The sequence below is a fragment of the Theobroma umbraticum genome, unplaced genomic scaffold, assembly GCF_002168275.2.
Source record: "Theobroma umbraticum cultivar Fairchild unplaced genomic scaffold, ASM216827v3 scaffold_2.0, whole genome shotgun sequence".
NCBI classification, from domain to species: Eukaryota; Viridiplantae; Streptophyta; class Magnoliopsida; order Malvales; family Malvaceae; genus Theobroma; species Theobroma umbraticum.
Window position 1 is genome coordinate 955,150 of NW_018397277.1, and position 20,295 is coordinate 975,444.

Consider the following 20,295-nt stretch of genomic DNA (forward strand, 5'->3'; position numbering starts at 1 on the left):
TTATAAGGCCTTGATTGCAAAATATAAAAGAAATTAATTTTGATTTTAATTTCTTAGGACTTAATTAAAAGAGTTTAATTAAGCAATGGGCCTAATATTATAATGTTTAATTAAAAGAAGTTATTTTAACCTAACTATATAAGTTAACTTTTAACTATTTTCCATATGAGAGTTTTTCAGAATTGAAGAAAACTTAGTTTTTGTTAGAAAAAGAAAAGTGTTTTCTCTCTTTGCCACCACTCCCTTTGTGTGAAAGAGAAAATTGTTTATGAAGCAATTTTCAAGAGAGGTTCGACTAAGATTGTGACAAAGAAGAAAAGGACAATTGTTGTCCTCTTTGCTAGCATAAATTATAGTTAAAAACACCTTCTTTTGTTAAAGGTTCAGGTGCATTCGTGTGTACCATCGTTGGAGGCCAAGCACTTGATTGGCTAGGGTTTTTTCTCCTTGTAGTGTTTGTAGGATTACTTTGGGAAGTACCATTGTGATTATCAAATTACTTGGCAAGGTAACTTTCCAAATAATTATTTATTTTGTGGTTTTATGTGTTAAATATCACCAAGATGATCCATGGGTGGAGGCATGTTTTGGTTGTTTAGTTATAAAGTTTTAATTTTCTTTCGGCTGCGTATTTTGAGTATGCCATCCATACCCAAAGCTATCAGTGGTATTAGAGCCTTCCTAGGTTTGATTGTAACACATTTTCAGGTCTATTGTTGTTAATGCCTTGTTGAAAAGGAATATAAAGTGTTCGGGTTTTGTTCTACTAAAAGTAGAAAGTTTTAAAGTTGTACAACTTGTTCTAGTTAGTTTGATTTCTAGATTGATTTTAACTGTAAATTTTAAAATTTATTTCTCATAATATTAATCTCATTTTAATGTCAAAATATTACAGATTAACTAGTGCATGAGATACATAAATTAATTTAGCAAACAATGATTCGATCTCATGACATTATGGTGTGATTTAAATGGCAGAATTCAATTCTATCTAGCCATGATTTTGGTCCATTTTCAGCCATAAAAGTGTGGTTTAAGTGCTTCATAAAATGCAAAAAAATTAAGGGATCAATTCACATTAGAAATGTTCCAAGATGGGTGATTATGTGTGGCTAATGGTGGAGGTAAAGATACCATAACGTGGTTAAAACAGATGTTTGTAGCAATGATAGTCACCATTTTGTTTCGCTTGGCAACAAAGAAAGGCCTAAATTTGTGCAATTAGTTGCACAATTGGCCAATGACTTTTTTGAGGAAAGGTTCATAAATTATCCAAATTGTTGCCAAGAATTTTAAGGATTTAAATCCCTAGAATTAAGCCTTCATAAAACTGAGTTGGTGGAGTCAAAACCGTTGTTGCCATTGCAGTAGCAAGCCATGGTTTTGAATTTTTTGACAGCCAAAAATGTTTTCTAAAATCCTGAAAAATTACAATGGAATTTTTTCATAAGTTATATACCAATGAAATTTTAATTGGGAATTAAATTCTTAATTTTATGCCACCAAATAGCTTCAAGGGAAAGACAAAACCAAAACTACCTCTGCAAATAAAGGTAATGGGTTTGAATTTTTTTGACAGCCAAATGTCTCCTAAAATCCTAAAAACATATTATGCAATAGTTCCATGAATTATCAATTAGGATAAATTTTATTAGGGATTAAATTTCTAAGTTTTGGTCACAAAGAATTTCAAAAGGACTCAAAAACTGATTCTGCCTCCTAGAGATAAAGGTCACAGTTTTTGAATTTTTGAAAGGCCAAATCACCTCCTAAAATCTTGAAAATGTGGAAGAGTTTCATGACTTATCTATCAGGATAAAATTTATTGGAATTAAATTCCTAAAGATACACTACCATAATACCACGTAATTAGGACATGTTTGCCACTGTCTGCAGGAGGATGTCTTAGTTAAGACATAGAATTTGTCCAAATTTTACACCCAAAAATGATCAATTAAATTAGTTAATTGGCTAAGGATAAGTTATGGAATTAGTTCCATAATATGCTGATTTTTAAAATTTTTAATTGAAGGAATATGATTCCTAAAATTAAGGATGCCAAAGATGATACATTAGCATCCACAAATAAAGAAATGTGGATCCTAAAATTATGGAAGTTAAAATATCTTCATCAGCCAATTAAATATTTATGGAATATGTTCCATAAAGATAGATAATTTATTTAATAAATTATGGAACATGTTTCCTTAATTTAAGAGTGTCAAAATTTAAATAATTTAAGACAACATTAATTTAGGAATTAGATTCCTAGGAGTAGAAGGAGTCAAAATATTTATGGACAAATTTTGTTTTCAATTGACTTCTTACAAGAAGATAATTCTAATTTGACATTAACTTTAAAGATTGAATTGTCTAAGTTATTCCCTAATACGATTAGGTAATAATAGACATTCAATCTTTAATTAAATGAGATTAATAATAGGTTGTGTAAAATGTTTAGTAGCACAAATTAAAATTGTTTTAATTTGTAATTTGTAATAAAAATTTAATTCTAATCCTAGAAGATTAGGAATGGATAAATTACTAATTTTGATTAGTTATACTTACCATATATGAAAGAAGTTTCCATATATGTAGAATTAAATGGTTACCCGAAAATTTGAAATTTCCAAAATTCAAATGTTGAAAATTGCTAATCTCAAATACCTCATGTGATTAATAATTTGAATGAGACATGTATTTCAATTTTATTCATATTGATTAATATATTTGGATGGTTATGGACTTAGGTCCAATATGATTATGCTATGGTTGAATGTATATTCTTGGTATTTTTGAAATAAGGCCAGCGTGTCCTACCTTATCTTTTTATTTTAGTTCGTAAAATTCTTTCCTTGTCTTACTCCCCTTGAATGTAACTTGAGGTTTCTATATTGAAATGTAATTAGAATTAGGATAGATTAGGAATTGAATTTTGGAAAAATTACGATGGAGATCTAAGTTGCCAAGAAGGACAAGGAGATTACAACCAAATTTTGAAGATTCTTATATGTAATCCCCTAGGTTTGACCAAGCTAGTTTCCTTTGATGGCTCAAGGAAATTAGTATAGTTAAAGTCCATAATCATCCAAAGTACTTTGCATGTGCTAGATTTATTTTATACAATTTAATAAATGCTATGCAATGCAAAGTAGTATGCATGTGATAGATTTATTTTATACGATTTAATAAATGCTATACATGCAAAAATGAGATCCTAATAAAGGTGAAAACAAAATCCCTCATTTTATATTGAGTCACATGCCATGCACGACAAAGTTGCCTTTCACCATGTAGCAAGACAACCTAGCTGCTCTTTTAATCAGAGACTTGTTGAGCACACTCAAGGTCACACTTTTACACTAGTATGTTTAAGCTATTGGTGAGTTTTAGGCAACTAGTTTCATAAAATTCAGATGCTTGGAAACTAGATTATTATGGAACTAGAGGCAAAGGCTAGGTGAAACACATATGATATGTTTAGGTAGTGTGTTGTCACCTAGTTGATCTAAGAGTTGTATAGAGATACAATTGGTAAGCTCAGTTACTTACCTAATCCACCTATCATGGTTTGTTGAGCACACTCATGGCCATGGCTAGATGGATGGTATCCTAGCCTACTGAGAGAATCCTAGTAGAGATCTCTCGAGGTGATATGGAGGGTTATCATCTCGTAAAAAATAGTGGGAGAATTATTTAAAATTTTAAAACCTTATTTTAAATAGTTTATGATGATATTTACTTATTGCTTTTTTTATCTACTTAGACATAATTAATACACATGGCTAATAATCTATCATTATGGTGCACCTTGGATGCAAATCAAACTCAGTAGATGAAACCCTTTTTAAAGGTATCAAGACTTAAGAAATGTTCTCAAGTAAAAGGTTGTTCATTCCATAATCTCTACCAAATATAATTCATAATTAGGAGTGAGCTTCCATGGGATGGAATTTACATTGCCTTAATTATGAATTAGGAAGACAACCATGATAATGGCACTAACTAGGAAATGTTCTCAAACATCTTGATGGTAAAGATGGACAAAGGAAGGACTAAAAAACTGAAAAAAAATGTTTCCTTGACAAAGTTCAAGAAGAAGAATCTGATAAAGCTTCTACTTTACCAAAGTTTATGATTGAGTTAGAAGTTACTACTATTGTATTAACATAATAAGTATTCAATACTAGTTGTTGAATGCATTTAAGTAATGACATAAAGCGCAAAACAATAGTAGTAAGTCAGTGCTCAATATAAATTTCATGAAAATCGATTGAATATGATCTCAATTATGGCATTTGAATCTTGGTGATTGAAGTAAGAATTAGAGTATAAAGATACTTAAATCCTTTTGATTAGGAATCATAAAGGAGCTAATAATTCTTATATGGCCAAATCAATTTTCATACAAAAGTGAATGACTTGGTATGTTCAAAAGGTCCTACACAAATAAATGTATACAAACCATTAAACATAAAATGTTATAGAAAATGTTTCTAATTCATTAAGTTTGTACATGAACAAATTGAGATTCTGCCTTATATACTTAAAGAAATAAAATTTGAAACTTTTAAATGTTCAAAGAATTCAAATATAAGATCATATGAGCTATATAGTATGATGTACTCATTTTAAGATATGATCTTCGTGAAGATTACTCTTACTTATTAATTAATCATTCAAAAGTTGAATGTAGATACATGTGAAATGTAACTTTCTTATGAACATAGAGATGCTTGTTCAAAGAAGAAAGCAAATTCAAATAGTGATATAATTTGGTCCATATCTCTGCAATATATATGTAGCCAATTATATTATTCCAAACCAATATGATTCCAAGCATACATTGAGAACTATGTATGTAACATCACGAAAAACTCAAAACAGGTCAAATATTACTCTCACAAAAGATCTTGGATTTAGTGGGAGCATGATGACACTAAGAGAAGAGTTTCTTTTGTATTGCATGGTCTCATCAAAATCTAACTCTTAAGATTTTGCATAGAAATGCATAATCATATGTATGAAAACTCCATGGATTTAGCAAGATACATTGGAAATGTATTATTTATATGAGATGAACTACTAAATATGTTTTTCATTGGAGTTAATACACTTTACTCTATTAAATAGGATGCAAAGGGTTGGATTTAATAAAATATACAAGTGTACTTATCTCATACACATAAAGAGGTTACTTGGAGTAAATACAATTCTTTGGTGATACAATTACATGGGATGCAATGTTGTATACAAAGTAAGTGCCAAAATTTAAAAAAGGCAGATGACACAAAGAAAAATGACAAGTGCATATGATGCATACAGCATAATTTAGTTGAAACAGTTCCAAAGAAAGAAAGAGGACTATGTACATGTATATTATTAAAGTCATATACATCCTATTAAAAGGGCTCTAATAGAAAGATACTTAGATCATTAGTCCATGGAACTAATAAAAGGTTTTGAACATTGTTAATACAACAATGGAGCCATGCTAGCAGAACCTGGTCTCATTGGATCTAAATATAGTAATATGACATGATGTGATGCATGGACATCACAAAGATAGATAAAAGCAATTAACCACATTAAAGGACACAAGCGAGTCTACAAGGAGACATGATTGCTAGATGGATTGAATCCACATACAATGAGGTAGCAATTAGCTTTGTGCTAGTGGGTGAAGTTGGGGTGAGTCCTACAGCCAATTGGGATTACTTAAAGCTTGATTCCAATTATTCAACAATATCATTCATGTTGAATGATAGGAAGTTTTTCTTTGTCAATAAGGCATCAATTATAATAAGTTATAAGTAAAATTGGATGAAGTCCATGAGATTAATATGCCTTGCAAGGGAACTATAATGGGTTGCAGTTATGAGATCCCTAAGCATTGAAGCATAATCTCGAAATGTTCTTGGTCAATGTATCATTGAGACTAGACATCAATGATGCTTAAAGACTGGTATATTCTATGTTTTTTACTTTGGAAGTAAGCAATCGATCTCACAGATAAAAGCATAGAGATACTTAGAATTAGAATATAGGTGCTTGCCTAGGAGAGCAAGTTCACTGAACATGACCTGCCATGGGAAGTGCATTTGGTAATACGCTCTAGTGTCTATGCAACACTTCTTATATGTCAATTGTGTAAATACTCCTTAAACTTAAGACACCAAGTTGTCTTATGTGTGGACTGCTATGCTTTGATTTCATCCCTATAGGTGCCTAACCAAAGATGCGAAAATAGGATGCTTTTGGGTATAGTATGAAATGTGTGAAGGTAAATGAATGGTCAAGATAAGAATCATCACCTCAAGTGTTTTAGAGGACATATCCTATTAGTTCTTAGTTAACATTAGCTTATTGAAGGCCTTGGCCGATGCAACATAGAGATTATGAAAAAAGGTTTTATCACTCTCCATAAAGCTAATGTTATAACTACAAGAATGAATATAGAAGTCAATAAGAGCAGACACTGTACCAAGCTCTTATCATCTCTAGAATATATGATGAGGGAATGAATTATACAAATAGACTGTACACTAAAAGGTTATCAAAGAACCCTTTGACTCTTTTAACAATTGGGTGGCCATGATGCATTGCTAGATGCCAATCTTGGTCTACGAAATTGGTTATAAATTAATTGATTGAAATTTAAATTAATCAATTAAGTCATTAATCAGTTTCATTGCCAACATGTTAGGAACCTAACGAGTCACACACAATGATTGCATTTGAATTAAATTAAGAAAGTGATGATTTAAGTTAGACTAAAATTACATACTAGTTAATTAACTTTTATAAACTTAATTAATAGAGTTTAATTAAGTTTTAGGCATAATTATAAATAGTAATTATTATAAGGCCTTGATTGTAAAATATAAAGAAAATTAATTTTGATTTTAATTTCCAAGGACTTAATTAAAAGAGTTTAATTAAGTAATGTGCCAATATTATAATGTGTTATATTATGGAGGCCTTAATTGCAAAATGGAAGTTATTTTAACCTAACTATATAAGTTACCTTTTAATTATTTTCCATGTGAGAGTTTTTCATAATGGAAGAAAACCTAGTTCTTGTCTGAAAAAGATAAGCATTTTCTCTTTTTGCCATTACTCCCTTTATGTGAAAGAAAAAATTACTTATAAAGTAATTTCAAGAAAGGTTTGGCTAAGATTGTGAAACAAAAGAAAAAGACAATGGTTGTCCTCTTTTCTAGCACAAAATATAGTTAAAAACTGCTTCCTTTGTGAAAGGTTCAAGTGCAATCGTGTGTACTATCATCAGAGGCCAAGCACTTGATCGGTTAGGGTTTTTGCTCCTTGTGGTGTTAGCGGGATAGCTTCGAAAAGTGCCATTGTGATTACTAAATTACTTAGCAAGGTAACTTTCTGAATAATAATTTATTTTGTGCTTTTATGTGTTAAATATTGCCAAGGTGATCCATGGTTAGAGGCATGTTTTGGTTGTTTAGTTATAAAGTTTTAATTTTCTTTCTACTGCAAATTTTGAGCATGCTATCCATAGTCAAACCCATCAGGTTGACATTCCAAAAACAATTGCATATAATAAAGTAGCTCTATCCCTTGTCACATCATTGACATGTTTCACAGGAAGTAATCTTGCAACCAAAAAATGATACCAAAGTTTATGCTCAGTCTTCATGGTATTGGCCTTAAAAGATGCAGGTATGCCTTTATTTATTTTCCATTCAGCCACCTCATTGCAAAGCACTCCAAGAATGCCATCCAAGTCAATGTTCCTAGTCAAGAATTTGCCATACTCATCACTTTCAATATTAGGTAAATTATAGAAATGATTGATCATTTGACTGTTGAAACATACCTGACATCTTTGTCAGTTAAAATTCTACCACGCAAGTATACGTATTCGAATAGATAGTATATTAGCAAGTAGAGTATCGATCCCGCAGGAATTGATCTAAAAGTTTACTAAGTACTAAAATTATTACAAATTAATCTTATCCAAACAATATCAAAATAATATCAATCAAACTAAGTTATAGCAGAATTAAATAAGAAAAATCAAAATAATAAATACTCAATAAATATCAAATCAAACAAGCCTAGGATTACAATATCCCTCACACTTCATCTAAATCTTACCTCTCTTCCTTAACTTATCTCAATGGTTTGAATTGCTAACTAGAGTCCTAAATTATTTATAAGGGTCTCCCAACTCATCTTATAAAAATATCTATTTTAACCAAACACTATATCCCTATGTGAATTGAAATTAAAACAAACTCATTAAGTTCAGGCTCTAATTGGCTACATATGGCCTATAGGTATATCCCTATCCTATACGCAAATCATTAATATGATCATATGCTATCCCAATTTTAGTCTACACTAAACTCCCTTTCCCAAGTTTGTTTAGGTTTCTAGATCAATTTAATTGGTGGCCATGCAATTAAAAGCATTAAGAACAAATTGGAATAAACAATTCAAATCCCATTGAAAATAAGCAAGAAAGTGATTAAAAATCTAGATTACATGTGAGTTCAATTGCAATCCTAGAAAAATAAATTAGTTCATAATATCTAATAAAGACAATATCCAAAGAAATTTAGCCATGAATCCAAGTCAAAGAAAATAAGAAAAAAAACACAAAGGTAGAGAGAAAACTAATAGTTAGAGATGTATGATCTGATTCTCTCTCCAATTCTCTTGTTTCCTTGCTTTGTTCTTGGCTCCAAATCTCCAGAATAGTTTCTTGCTGCCTCCTTTGCTGCCTCTCTTGCTGCCTCAAAAATCTCTGAAAAAGTCTCCTTAAATAGGCTCCAAATAACTTAATTTTATGAAATTCCGTTAATGTCCTTTTTTTTTTAGGGAAGTCGCGCAGCGCTGCGGCGCTACTTCTCCAGCGCTGCAGCGCTGAGCTCTCTGGAATTTTGTATGTGTGCTTCCTTTCATCAACGCTGCAGCCTTGTTCTCCAGCACTGTGGCAGTCTATCAACTTCAAACATGAGTTTCACCCTGATATGTTAAGAACTGGGCAAAGTAGTAAACATAAAAGTTTTATCCTCTCTAACTTTCCAATGGATTAAAAATCACATCAATTGGACTTCTGGATTGAAAGATTTGCTCCAAATACTGCATCATGTTCAGTCTTTACATCCTGCTGCAGTGGTCCGAATTGACAAATGTTTTGACCATGATCCAATCATAACTGGGCCAATTGGTGAACATAAAAATTGTTTCCCTTCTTCTTATAATTTGATTGGTCAAAGAATCACCTCATTTGGAGTTTTTTAGAAAGAGATATGGTCAAAATATTGAAACATATACGAATGAAGCTATCACCATACTTGCACTGATTTTCATCAAATGAGTCTTTTTCATCAATTTCCTACAAAAGCCATAGGAGAAATTAGCAATAACTACTCTTAAAGTAATTTAAAATAAAATAACTTAAAATTTAACTAAAATAACTTAAATTAATCACTTAACAAATAATCAAACTTAAACTAAAAAAAACACCTATAATGCTAAAATTCGAACATAAAATCTCAAAGATCTAGCTACTTAAGCTCCCAAAATGAGTCAAAATAACTCTATATAATAGAGTTATCACACCCCCAAACTTAAGATTTTGCTAGTCCTCGAGCAAAACATAAAACAACATGCAATAACGTAAACATGAAAACATTTAATTAGACTTCAATTGCACCATTTCATTAATTACTTTTAATATCCTCAATAGTTAATCCATATTCATAACTCTAGGCAACACATAAATATTATTCAAGTTCATGTCTCAATTCAAATGCAAACTCATCATTAAGTTAAATTCCGTGTGTGTGTGTCCATCTCTTCACTTAGAATATTGTACAATCTGGATAAATTTATATTCATGCAAAATTCAAATTAATAATTAACTCCATAAGTTTGCTTTTCATCCCTCTCTCCACTAATGTAGGCTAACACTATATTAAAGATCAATAGGACTTTAATTAGCTTGTAATGTATGGCTAGGGTTAAGGTTGGATATGGGATAATGTATAGCTCAAATCACCCTAAGCACATAGTCAATCTGGATGCCATTCAGAGCTTTATTTTCCTTCACTTACTATACCCCTTCTCCATCAAAGTTTTTCTTTTGTTCAACACTTCATTCTTTCTTTCCCTTTTCTTTTTTCAATTCATACCCCCAAACTTATTTCTTTTATTGGGCAATGAAATGAGTAAATCATATTTTTGAACTTTCATCTTTTTTTTTTTTTTTGACTACCTCTTTCACTATGTGGCTCATAACACATTCTAAATTGACTTATGCACTTAGGAATGAGGGATGCAAGAATTGTTGCAAATATTATTATAAGGGTCTAGGCTAAAAATTAAGTGTTCAAACAAAGAAAAGATGTCATTAGGCTCAAAGGGGGAAACTGAGGATAATTTATGTAAAGGAAGGCTACAAAAGGCTCAATCGGTCCAAAAATGGCCTAAATCATCTCCTTAACTAAGTATAGCCTAGGATTTCGCCTCGAGAGAGAATCAAACAAATTCTAGAACATAATACATAATTCAAAATTTTGCATTCACATAAACCTTTTCTAAATATACAATAAATCTAAGGAAAAGACATAGTGCTCAAAATGTAGAAATTTCAACCTAAGGGAAAGCTTAGCATGAGAATTTACATAACACTCAAACAATATTCACGTGTTTTGAAGAATCAAGATAGGAATATAACTGATTTCTCATCATTGGATAGGTAAATTAAATGAAGCTGGCACAAGTAAATCTAGTTGAAAAAATAACGAAAATAAATTAACATAAACTATCACAAAAACTAATAACAATAAACTTCCCCAAACTTAAATTGCACATTGTCCTCAATGTGAAAAGTTAAAAAGAATAAGAAAAAGAAACTTCCCTATCAATGGTGGTAGTTCCTTGAAAGCTCTAATCTTCTTTCTCCTCATCTTCATGCTTTCCAAATCTGCATACACAGCAAAACAAGCTAGGGAGAGATTAAAACTACTTATTTAAATAGAAAAACAAGAACTAACTAAAATAACAACTAAACTTAGAAAAAAAATATCTTGGGTTGCCTCCCAAGAAGCGCTCGTTTATAGTCACTAGCTTGACTTTGGTTGAGGTCTTCATTCACCCTTTAAGAAGGTTGGAGTTTGCATGGAAAAAGCTTGAGGTGTGAAAGTAGTCTCCTCTTAAGATGAGGTTGTAGTGGCTTTAACTCAAGATTTGGTGCTTGCTCAACCCAAGATGGTGGAATAGGCTGACCTTTACCTAACTTCTCAAATTGTGTTCTTCTTGGATAATGCACTTTTGGTGTAGCCTTCAAAACATGTGTAACATTTGTGAGTTCTTCATTCTGATCCTTCGTTGTTGCCACTTGAACCAAACAAGCCTCAAGGAGTTTCTTTGGATTTTCCATATCAATAGCCACTTTCGGTAACTTAGCAGCTGTATCTAGGAAAGGAATAGGAAGCACATATGGCTTGACTTGTGGTGGTGTAAATACTTCCTCCTCTTGCTTAATTTTTTCATCTCGAACTTGATTGGTGGAAGTGTTACCTTGATCTACTTTATCTTCATCATCTACCACATTCTTGCCATTTATCTCATCAAGATGCTTACCATATTCTTCTTTTCTAGGATTAGGCTCAGTGTCATTTGGTAAAATTTCTTGAGGCCTATTGTTGATGTAATTAACAAGTTGGCCTAATTGAGTCTCAAGATTTTGGATTGATTCTGCTCGACTTTGAATGATGGCATCATTCTTTGTCATGAACTGTATCAGCATATCCTCCAAAGTTAGCTTCTTCTCAAGTATAGGGGCTCTAACTTGTGATTGGAAATCATGCTGAAAAATAGGTTGTGATGAATATGTAGGATATTGATCATTACTCCATGAAAAATTTGGGTGATCCCACCATGAGTTGTAACTGTTGGAGTAAGAATTGTTTTGCTGCCCATTGAAGCTTCCATCAAATTGCATTGATTCAGAATAGGTTGACAACAATCACTTGAATGCCTATCTCCACAAAGCTCGCATGCCACAAAAGGACTTTGAAAACATTAATACCCCAAGTATCAATTTTTTGAGATAAAGCATCAACTTCGATGGCCAAAGCACTGATAGCCAATTCATATCACTAGCAACTCTTCTAGGCACAAATTGTTCAGATGTCCACCGATAGTCACTATAATTCATCACCTCAACCAAAAGTACCTAAAAATAAATAAAAAAATTTGAATTAAGACTAATTTGCTTGGTATTAGTATCAGTAAAAATTCTAGAAATAATTCCCCGGCAACGGCGCCAAAAACTTGTCAGTTAAAATTCTACCACGCAAGTATACGTATCGAATAGATAGTATATTAGCAAGTAGAGTATCGATCCCGCAGGGAATTGATCTAAAAGTTTACTAAGTACTAAAATTATTGCAAATTAATCTTATCCAAACAATATCAAAATAATATCAAATCAAACTAAGTTATAGCAGAATTAAATTAAGAAAATCAAAATAATAAATACTCAAATAAATATCAAATCAAACAAGCCTAGGATTACAATATCCCTCACACTTCATCTAAATCTTACCTCTCTTCCTTAACTTATCTCAATGGTTTGAATTGCTAACCTAGAGTCCTAAATTATTTTATAGGGTCTCCCAACTCATCTTATAAAAATATCTATTTTAACCAAACACTATATCCCTATGTGAATTGAAATTAAAACAAACTCATTAAGTTCAGGCTCTAATTTGGCTACATATGGCCTATAGGTATATCCTTATCCTATACGCAAATCAATTATATGATCATATGCTATCCCAATTTTAGTCTACACTAAACTCCCTTTCCCAAGTTTGTTTAGGTTTCTAGATCAATTTAATTGGTGGCCATGCAATTAAAAGCATTTTAAACAAATTGGAATAAACAATTCAAATCCCATTGAAAATAAGCAAGAAAGTGATTAAAAATCTAGATTACATGTGAGTTCAATTGCAATCCTAGAAAAATAAATTAGTTCATAATATCTAAGAAAGACAATATCCAAAGAAATTTAGCCATGAATCCAAGTCAAAGAAAATAAGAAAAAAAAAACAAAGGTAAGAGAGAAATAATAGTTAGAGATGTATGATCTTGATTCTCTCTCCAATTCTCTTGTTTCCTTGCTTTGTTCTTGGCTCCAATCTCCAGAATAGTTTCTTGCTGCCTCCTTTGCTGCCTCTCTTGCTGCCTCTCTTGCTGGCTTAAAAATCTCTGAAAAAGTCTCCTTAAATAGGCTCCAAATAACTTAATTTTGCGAAATTCCGTTAATGTCCTTTACTTTTTTAGGGAAGTCCGTAGCGCTGCGGCGCTACTTCTCCAGCACTGCAGCGCTGAGCTCTCTGGAATTTTGTATGTGTGCTTCCTTTCATCAACGCTGCAGCCTTTTTCTCCAGTACTGTGGCAGTCTATCAACTTCAAACATGAGTTTCACCCTGATATGTTAAGAACTGGGCAAAGTAGTAAACATAAAAGTTTTATCCCTGTCTCTTAACTTTCCAATGGATTAAAATTACATCAATTGGACTTCTGGATTGAAAGATTTGCTCCAAATACTGCATCATGTTCAGTCTTTACATCCTGCTGCAGTGGTCCGAATTGACAAATTTTGACCATGATCCAATCATAACTGGGCCAATTGGTGAACATAAAAATTGTTTCCCTTCTTCTTATAATTTGATTGGTCAAAGAATCACCTCATTTGGAGTTTTTTAGAAAGAGATATGGTCAAAATATTGAAACATATAGAATGAAGCTATCAATACTTGCACTGATTTTCATCAAATGAGTCTTTTTCATCAATTTCCTACAAAAGCCATAGGAGAAATTAGCAATAACTACTCTTAAAGTAATTTAAAATAAAATAACCTAAAATTTAACTAAAATAACTTAAATTAATCACTTAACAAATAATCAAACTTAAACTAAAAAAAACACCTCTAATGCTAAAATTCGAACATAAATCTCAAAGATCTAGCTACTTAAGCTCCCAAAATGAGTCAAAATAACTCTATATAATAGAGTTATCAATCTTCGAACAAAACCTAGTCTATTCATGTGCTCCAGAGAATTGGCATAAAATGCTTGAACAATACTTTAATATGGCCACCTTAAGTTGTTCACAAAATTTCTCCAATTAACGCTCAATGATGACCTTATGAACAAAACCATAAAGCTCGAGACGGAGGTCAATGCCACTTTTTGAAATAGGGACTTTATGCATCAATGATTGAGTATGTCCTTTAGCCACATCAACAAACACAAATTTGCTTCTATCAAATCAAGTCCCTTGCTAACCTTTAGTTCTTTTCTTAGGCACCATCACTCAATCACTAATATATTGTCAAAGGGCTCAAAATAAACAACCATTTCCCAATTAAAGTAACAAATAGGCATTAAAACCACTATTGCACAAATACTCTACTACCCATAAGTTCAATGTAAAATGCAAAAGCAATAGCGAATTTCACCATTAATCAATATGGAAGTAATTAAAATCCAGCACATCTATTCCAATCTTCATATAAGCATCCACCCATGAAACAACACTATAATTCCTCAATAATGGTTAAATTTAGCATATATGAAAACTCTTCAAAATAATTCAACTTTCTTGAATTTTGATGCAAAAAAGTTGAAGGATAATGTGATGAAGAAACCTTACTTCCAACAAAAGAGTGATTTGGTTCAAAAATCTTTATTTTTGGAAGTGTTTATGGAATGGGTTAATGGTAGAGAGAGAAATTATGGAGGTAGAAAGACAGAGAACCTAGAATGTGAGAGAAAATGGAAAAAAAATATGAAAGAATGGGGGTTTTTAAATTTAGAAGCCATGACACGACGCTGCAGTGCTACTTTCTAGGCACCATGATGCTCTAGCCTCGACCCATTGTATTAGTTGGGTCTTTATGCAATGCCATGGTGCTACTTCTTTAATGCCTCGATGACCTCTTCTCAAGTTTTTGCATGAAAAGGAGCATCATGGTAGCATTGCGGCATCATTTATTTTTCAACTCATTATACCTACAAATAAAACACAAAAACCATTAGAATATGAGAGAATATCAATTAATAGGCAAAAAATGCAATTAACATGAAAGAAACTAAAAACAAAAGTACACAATGTTTAGGAACTTGGGTTACTTCCAAGAAATACTTCTTTGATAGTCGATAGCTAGACTTTCTTGAGGCTTATTTGGGGTCAGAAACATGGATGAAGGATCATTGATGATCAATTTCACTCCCCAATAATGCTTCAATCATTGTCCATTCACCTTAAATATCTCATTTGTCGACCCATTAACTATTTCCACAACTCCATGTGGAAATACCTTTGATACAATAAACTCAACCATCTTGCTTTCAACTTGCCAGAAATACATTTAATAAGGAATTAAACAACAACACATGCTGACCTGGCTCAAAATAATGCTCGAGAAGCTTTTAATCATGCCATCACTTCCTATTTCCCTTGTCTAATTTGGCATTTTCAAAAGCATCCAAGCAAATTTCATCCATTTCATTTAATTGAAGCAAAAGCTTCCCACCCACTACCTTTAAATCAAAATTTAATTTCTTGATGGCCCAAAATGGCACTATGATCCAATTCAATTGAAAAGTGACACACTTTTCCAAGTACCTATCAATATGGGGACATACCTATTAGAGTTTTATAAGCAGTCCTATATGGCAATTATGCATCATCAAGTCTACTGGACTAATCTTTCCTTGATAGGGATACCACTTTCTTTAAAATTCTCTTGATTTCCTAGTTTGACACTTTAACTTGTCCACTTATATAAGGGTGATAGGCTGTAGCTACGTTGTGTGTCACTCCATACTTAGTGAGTAATGTTGTAAAATATTTATTAGAAAAGTGACTCCCTTTATCACTCACAATAGCTTTTGGCGTACCAAATCTAATGAAGATACTCCTCTTTAGAAATTTCATCACCACCTTAGCATCATTTGTAGGCAAAGTTGAGGCTTTAGCCCACTTCAACACATAGCCAACAACTACCACTATGTATAAATTGTTGAATGAGGATTTGAATGGTCCCATGAAATCAATTCCCCAAACATAAAAAGTTTCCACTTCCAAAATGTTTTTAAGTGGCATTTCAAGTCTTCTGGAAATATTCCCCACTCTTTGCCATCTATCACAATGCAAAACAATGTTATGAGCATCCTTGAATAGTGTTGGCCAATACAAACTTGATTGAAGCACTTTGGCTGCTATTTTATCCCCTCTAGAATGGCCCTAATATTCTAACGAGGGATAATGTCTCAACGCATTTTCAACATCCTCCTCTAGAATGTTCCTTTTTATCATTCTGTCAACACATTACTTAAACAAAAATGGTTCATCCCACATATATAATTTAACATCATGTAGAAATTTTTTTCTTTGTTGAGAAGTTAAATTTTGAGGGAGAAGTTTACTCACAATGAAATTGGCATAATCAGCATACCATGGTAAATTCTTTTAACCAACATGGAATAATTGTTCGTTAGGGAATGTTTCTTTGATCAAAGTTAAGTCCTTACCTTGGTTGTCATGCTCTAAGCTTGACAAATGGTCTGCTACTTGATTTTTTAAAGCTTTTACACCCTTGATTTCCAAATCAAATTCTTGAAGCAAAAGAATCCATCTTATTAGCCTTGGCTTGGCATCTTTCTTAACAATCAAATACTTATTTGCAGAGTGGTTAGAATAAACAATAACTTTAGTGCCAATCAAGTATGAACTAAATTTATCAAATGCATATACAACAACTAATATTTCTTTCTCGATGGTGGTGTAATGCATCTAAGTTTCAATCAAGGTCTTTCTTGTATAATATATAGATTGAAAAATTTTATCTTTTCTCTACCCTAACATTGCTACTATTATCTGATCACTAGTATCACACATGCGCTCAAATGGGAGTGACCAATCAAGAACTATAATAACAGGTGTGGATGTCAACTTCTTTTTCAATTCTATGAATGTAGCTTGACATGCATCATCAAATTTAAATGGGGTATCCTTTTTTAAAAGATTGCACAAGAGTTTAGTAATTTTAGAAATATCCTTAATGAATCATCGATCAAAACCAACATGTCCAAGGAAACTCCCAATATCTTTTATCGAGGTTGGTGGTGGAAGCTTCTCAATGGCTTTAATTTTCACTTTGTCCACTTTCAACTTGTCGCTAGACGCCTTGTGACCAAGAATGATGCCTTTTTGTACCATAAAATGGCACTTTTCCCAATTTAGTTCCAAGTTTGTCTCTTCACATCATTACAACACCTTATCAAAATTCAACAAACATTCATCAGAATAATTGCCAATAACCAAGAAATCATCCATAAATGCCTCTAATGTTTTCTCCACCATATCCAAAGAGATAGACATCATGCATCTTTGAAATGTGGCTAGAGCATTGCATAGTCTAAATGGCATATTTCTAAAGGTGAAAGTACTATAGGGACATGTTAAAGTTATTTTCTCTTGATCTTCTAGTGCCATGGCAATTTGGTTATATCCTGGATACCCATCCAAGAAATAGTAGTATTCTTTTCTAGCTAACCTAGCCAACATTTGATCCATGGATGGTAATGGGAAATGATATTTCCTTGTGGCTTTGTTTAGCTTTCTATAATCCATACATACTTTCCATCTAATAACCGTCCTTATGCGAATAAGCTCATTGTTTTCATTTATATCCACTATCATCCCACTTTTCTTTGGCATGCATTACACCAGACTTACCCACTCACTATCCAAAATAGGATAAATGATGCCAACATCTAGCCATTTGATTATTTTCTCCTCAATACCTCCTTCGTGATTGGATTCAATCTCCTCTAATGCTTTATAGTGGCTATATGATTATCCTCTAACAAAATTTTGTGCATGCATATTAAATGACTTATTCCTTTTATATTTGCTATTGTCCAACCAACTGCCTTTTTGTACTCTCTTAGAACTCTCAGCAATGTATCTTCCTACTTGTTAGTAAGATCTGAAGCAATAATAACTAGAAGAGTAAACGAGTCTCTAAGATATGCATACCTCAAGTGATTAGGCAATGGCTTGAGTTCTAACTTAAGAGGTTCTTCAATTGAAGGCTTCACAAGCAAAGATGAAGATGAAGACAAATCTAACAGGTTAAATTAAGTTCCCAACACACGAGATGGGGCATTCAATGTGTTGACACATTTTATGACAACCTCATTATTTGACTTAGATTCAAAAGTCAACGATACTTTAAGTGGGTTAGTAGGATGACTTTCCATAAAGACTTCATTTGTGGCTTTATCTACCACACTAACTACATAACACTTATCATGATCATTAGCAAACTTTAATGCTCTAAAAAGATTGAATGTTACCTCTTGATCTCATACTTGCAAGGTAAGTTCTCCCTTTTCATCATCAATGAGTGCTCTAGCAATTCATTAAAAAGGTCTTCTAAAGATAATAGGAACTTCTCTATCCTTTTCCATATCTAGAACTATAAAGTCTACTAGAAATATGAATTTATCCACCTTTACAAGCACATCTTCCATTATACCTCTCGGATAGGTGAGAGTTCTATCTGCCAATTGTAAAGTCACAATAGGGGGCTTAATCTTCCATAAACCCAGCTTATTTTAAATCGGTAAAGGCATTAAATTTATACTTAACCCTAAATCACTCAAAGCCTTAGTAAAAAATAAAGCACCAATTATGCATGAATGGTAAAGTTACTTGGGTCATTATGCTTTTGACGAAGTTTATTCTAAATGATTGCACTACACTCCTTAGTGAATGCCATTGTCTCAAGTTCATCTAACCTTCTTTATTTATACAAAATGTCTTTCAGAAATTTGACATATGAAGGCATTTGCTCTAATGCCTCAACAAATGGAATGTTGATATGAAGCTTTTTAAACACCTCCTTAAATTTTCAAAACTATCTCTTTTCTTGTTGCTTCTTGAAAAGTTGAGGAAAAAGTGGCAATATTGGAGTTGCCTTAGTTTCTTTTGCTTGATACTACTCACTATAATTTTCGATTTGTGTCCATCTCAACAGTATTGTTTTTTTGTTTAACTAGTTGTGTTTCACTCTCAACTTTCTTACCACTTCTCAAAGTGATGGCCTTAACATGTACCTTACCTTTGCCCCTCAAATTTACTTCTATATCATTGGGTAGTGTTCCTTAAGATCTATTGTTTAATAAATTGGCAAGTTGACCAACTCGAGTCTTAAGGTTTCATAAAGATGCTGCTTCACTCTGAATGAGAGATGCTTAACTTTGGATGATGCTATCATTTTGTGTCATGTACTGCCTCAGTAAATCCTCTATAGTTAGCTTCTTATCTAAGATAGGCATTCTTTCTTGCTATTGGAATCTCAAAGTTGCATTCAGTCTTGAAGTTAAGGAACATACTTGATTATTGGCCTAAGAAAAGTTTGGATGGTTCCTCCACCTTGAGTTGCATGTGTTGAAGTAGATTCTAATGTCTATTCCCCACAACTTACACTATTTCTATCATACATGGACACCAATGGCTTGCATGATCATCTCCACAGTACTCACAAGTTGCAAAAAGACTTTGAATGGAGTTAGAACCAAAAAATTCAAGTGTCTTAGTTAGAATTGCTACCTATGCAAATAGTGCCGAAATGGCATTTACATTACAGCTACTTTCCTATTCATTGATCACTCTGTTAGCCACTAGTATTTGTTTACAGTCATCTCCTCCAATAAATCATATGCTTTATCAATTGATTTAGCCATTAAAGCTTCTTTCGCAGCAGCATTAATGGTTGTTTGAACATGACCACTCAAACCATTATAGAATGTCTGCACTTGAAGCCACTTTGAAAGACCATGATGAGGACAACATCAAAGTATTCTTTCTATCTTTCACAAGCCTCATACAATGATTCAAAATCTTGCTGTAAGAATGATGTGATATCATTCCTTATTTTTGTTATCTTGGTTAGAGAAAAGAACTAAACAAGAAACTTTTAAGCAAGATCATCCCCTGTTGTTATTGATCCAGTAAAGAGTGCATTTAGCCATGCTTTGGCTTTAACCTCAATGAGAAAAGGAACAGCCTCCAACGAAGTCCATCATCTATGACACCATTATATTTGAAAGTATAACATATCTTTAAAAAGTTTGATATATGGCCATTTAGATCATTATTTGGCAAACCCCTAAACTAGACTGAAGTTTGAATCATGGTGATGATGGCTAGCTTCATCTCAAAAT

General features: G+C 32.5%; 1 protein-coding gene and 1 non-coding gene across 2 annotated transcripts; one reads left to right on the forward strand and one right to left on the reverse strand.

The window, feature by feature from the left end:
• Window positions 1-10,222: 10,222 nt before the first annotated feature.
• LOC110427658 (uncharacterized) lies at window positions 10,223-11,878 on the reverse strand. Its single transcript, XM_021443208.2, has 2 exons — window positions 11,278-11,878; window positions 10,223-10,969 (listed from the first exon to the last, which is right to left on the reverse strand). Exons 1-2 carry the CDS (start codon window positions 11,792-11,794, stop codon window positions 10,863-10,865), a joined length of 624 nt encoding a protein of 207 aa, XP_021298883.1. The 5' UTR covers window positions 11,795-11,878; the 3' UTR covers window positions 10,223-10,862.
• Window positions 11,879-19,903: 8,025 nt separating this feature from the next.
• LOC149526332 (small nucleolar RNA R71) lies at window positions 19,904-20,009 on the forward strand. Its single transcript, XR_016352120.1, has one exon. It is a non-coding gene; the product is annotated as a small nucleolar RNA R71 (small nucleolar RNA).
• Window positions 20,010-20,295: the final 286 nt, after the last annotated feature.

Excerpts from the sequence above, each read along its gene's own strand:
- LOC110427658 (XM_021443208.2), bottom strand. The coding sequence starts at position 11,794 with ATGCTGATACAGTTCATGACAAAGAATGATGCCATCATTCAAAGTCGA. Across the intron at positions 10,970-11,277 it reads AACACAATTTGAGAAGTTAG|ATTTGGAAAGCATGAAGATG; the intron begins GTAAAGGTCAGC and ends CTGTGTATGCAG.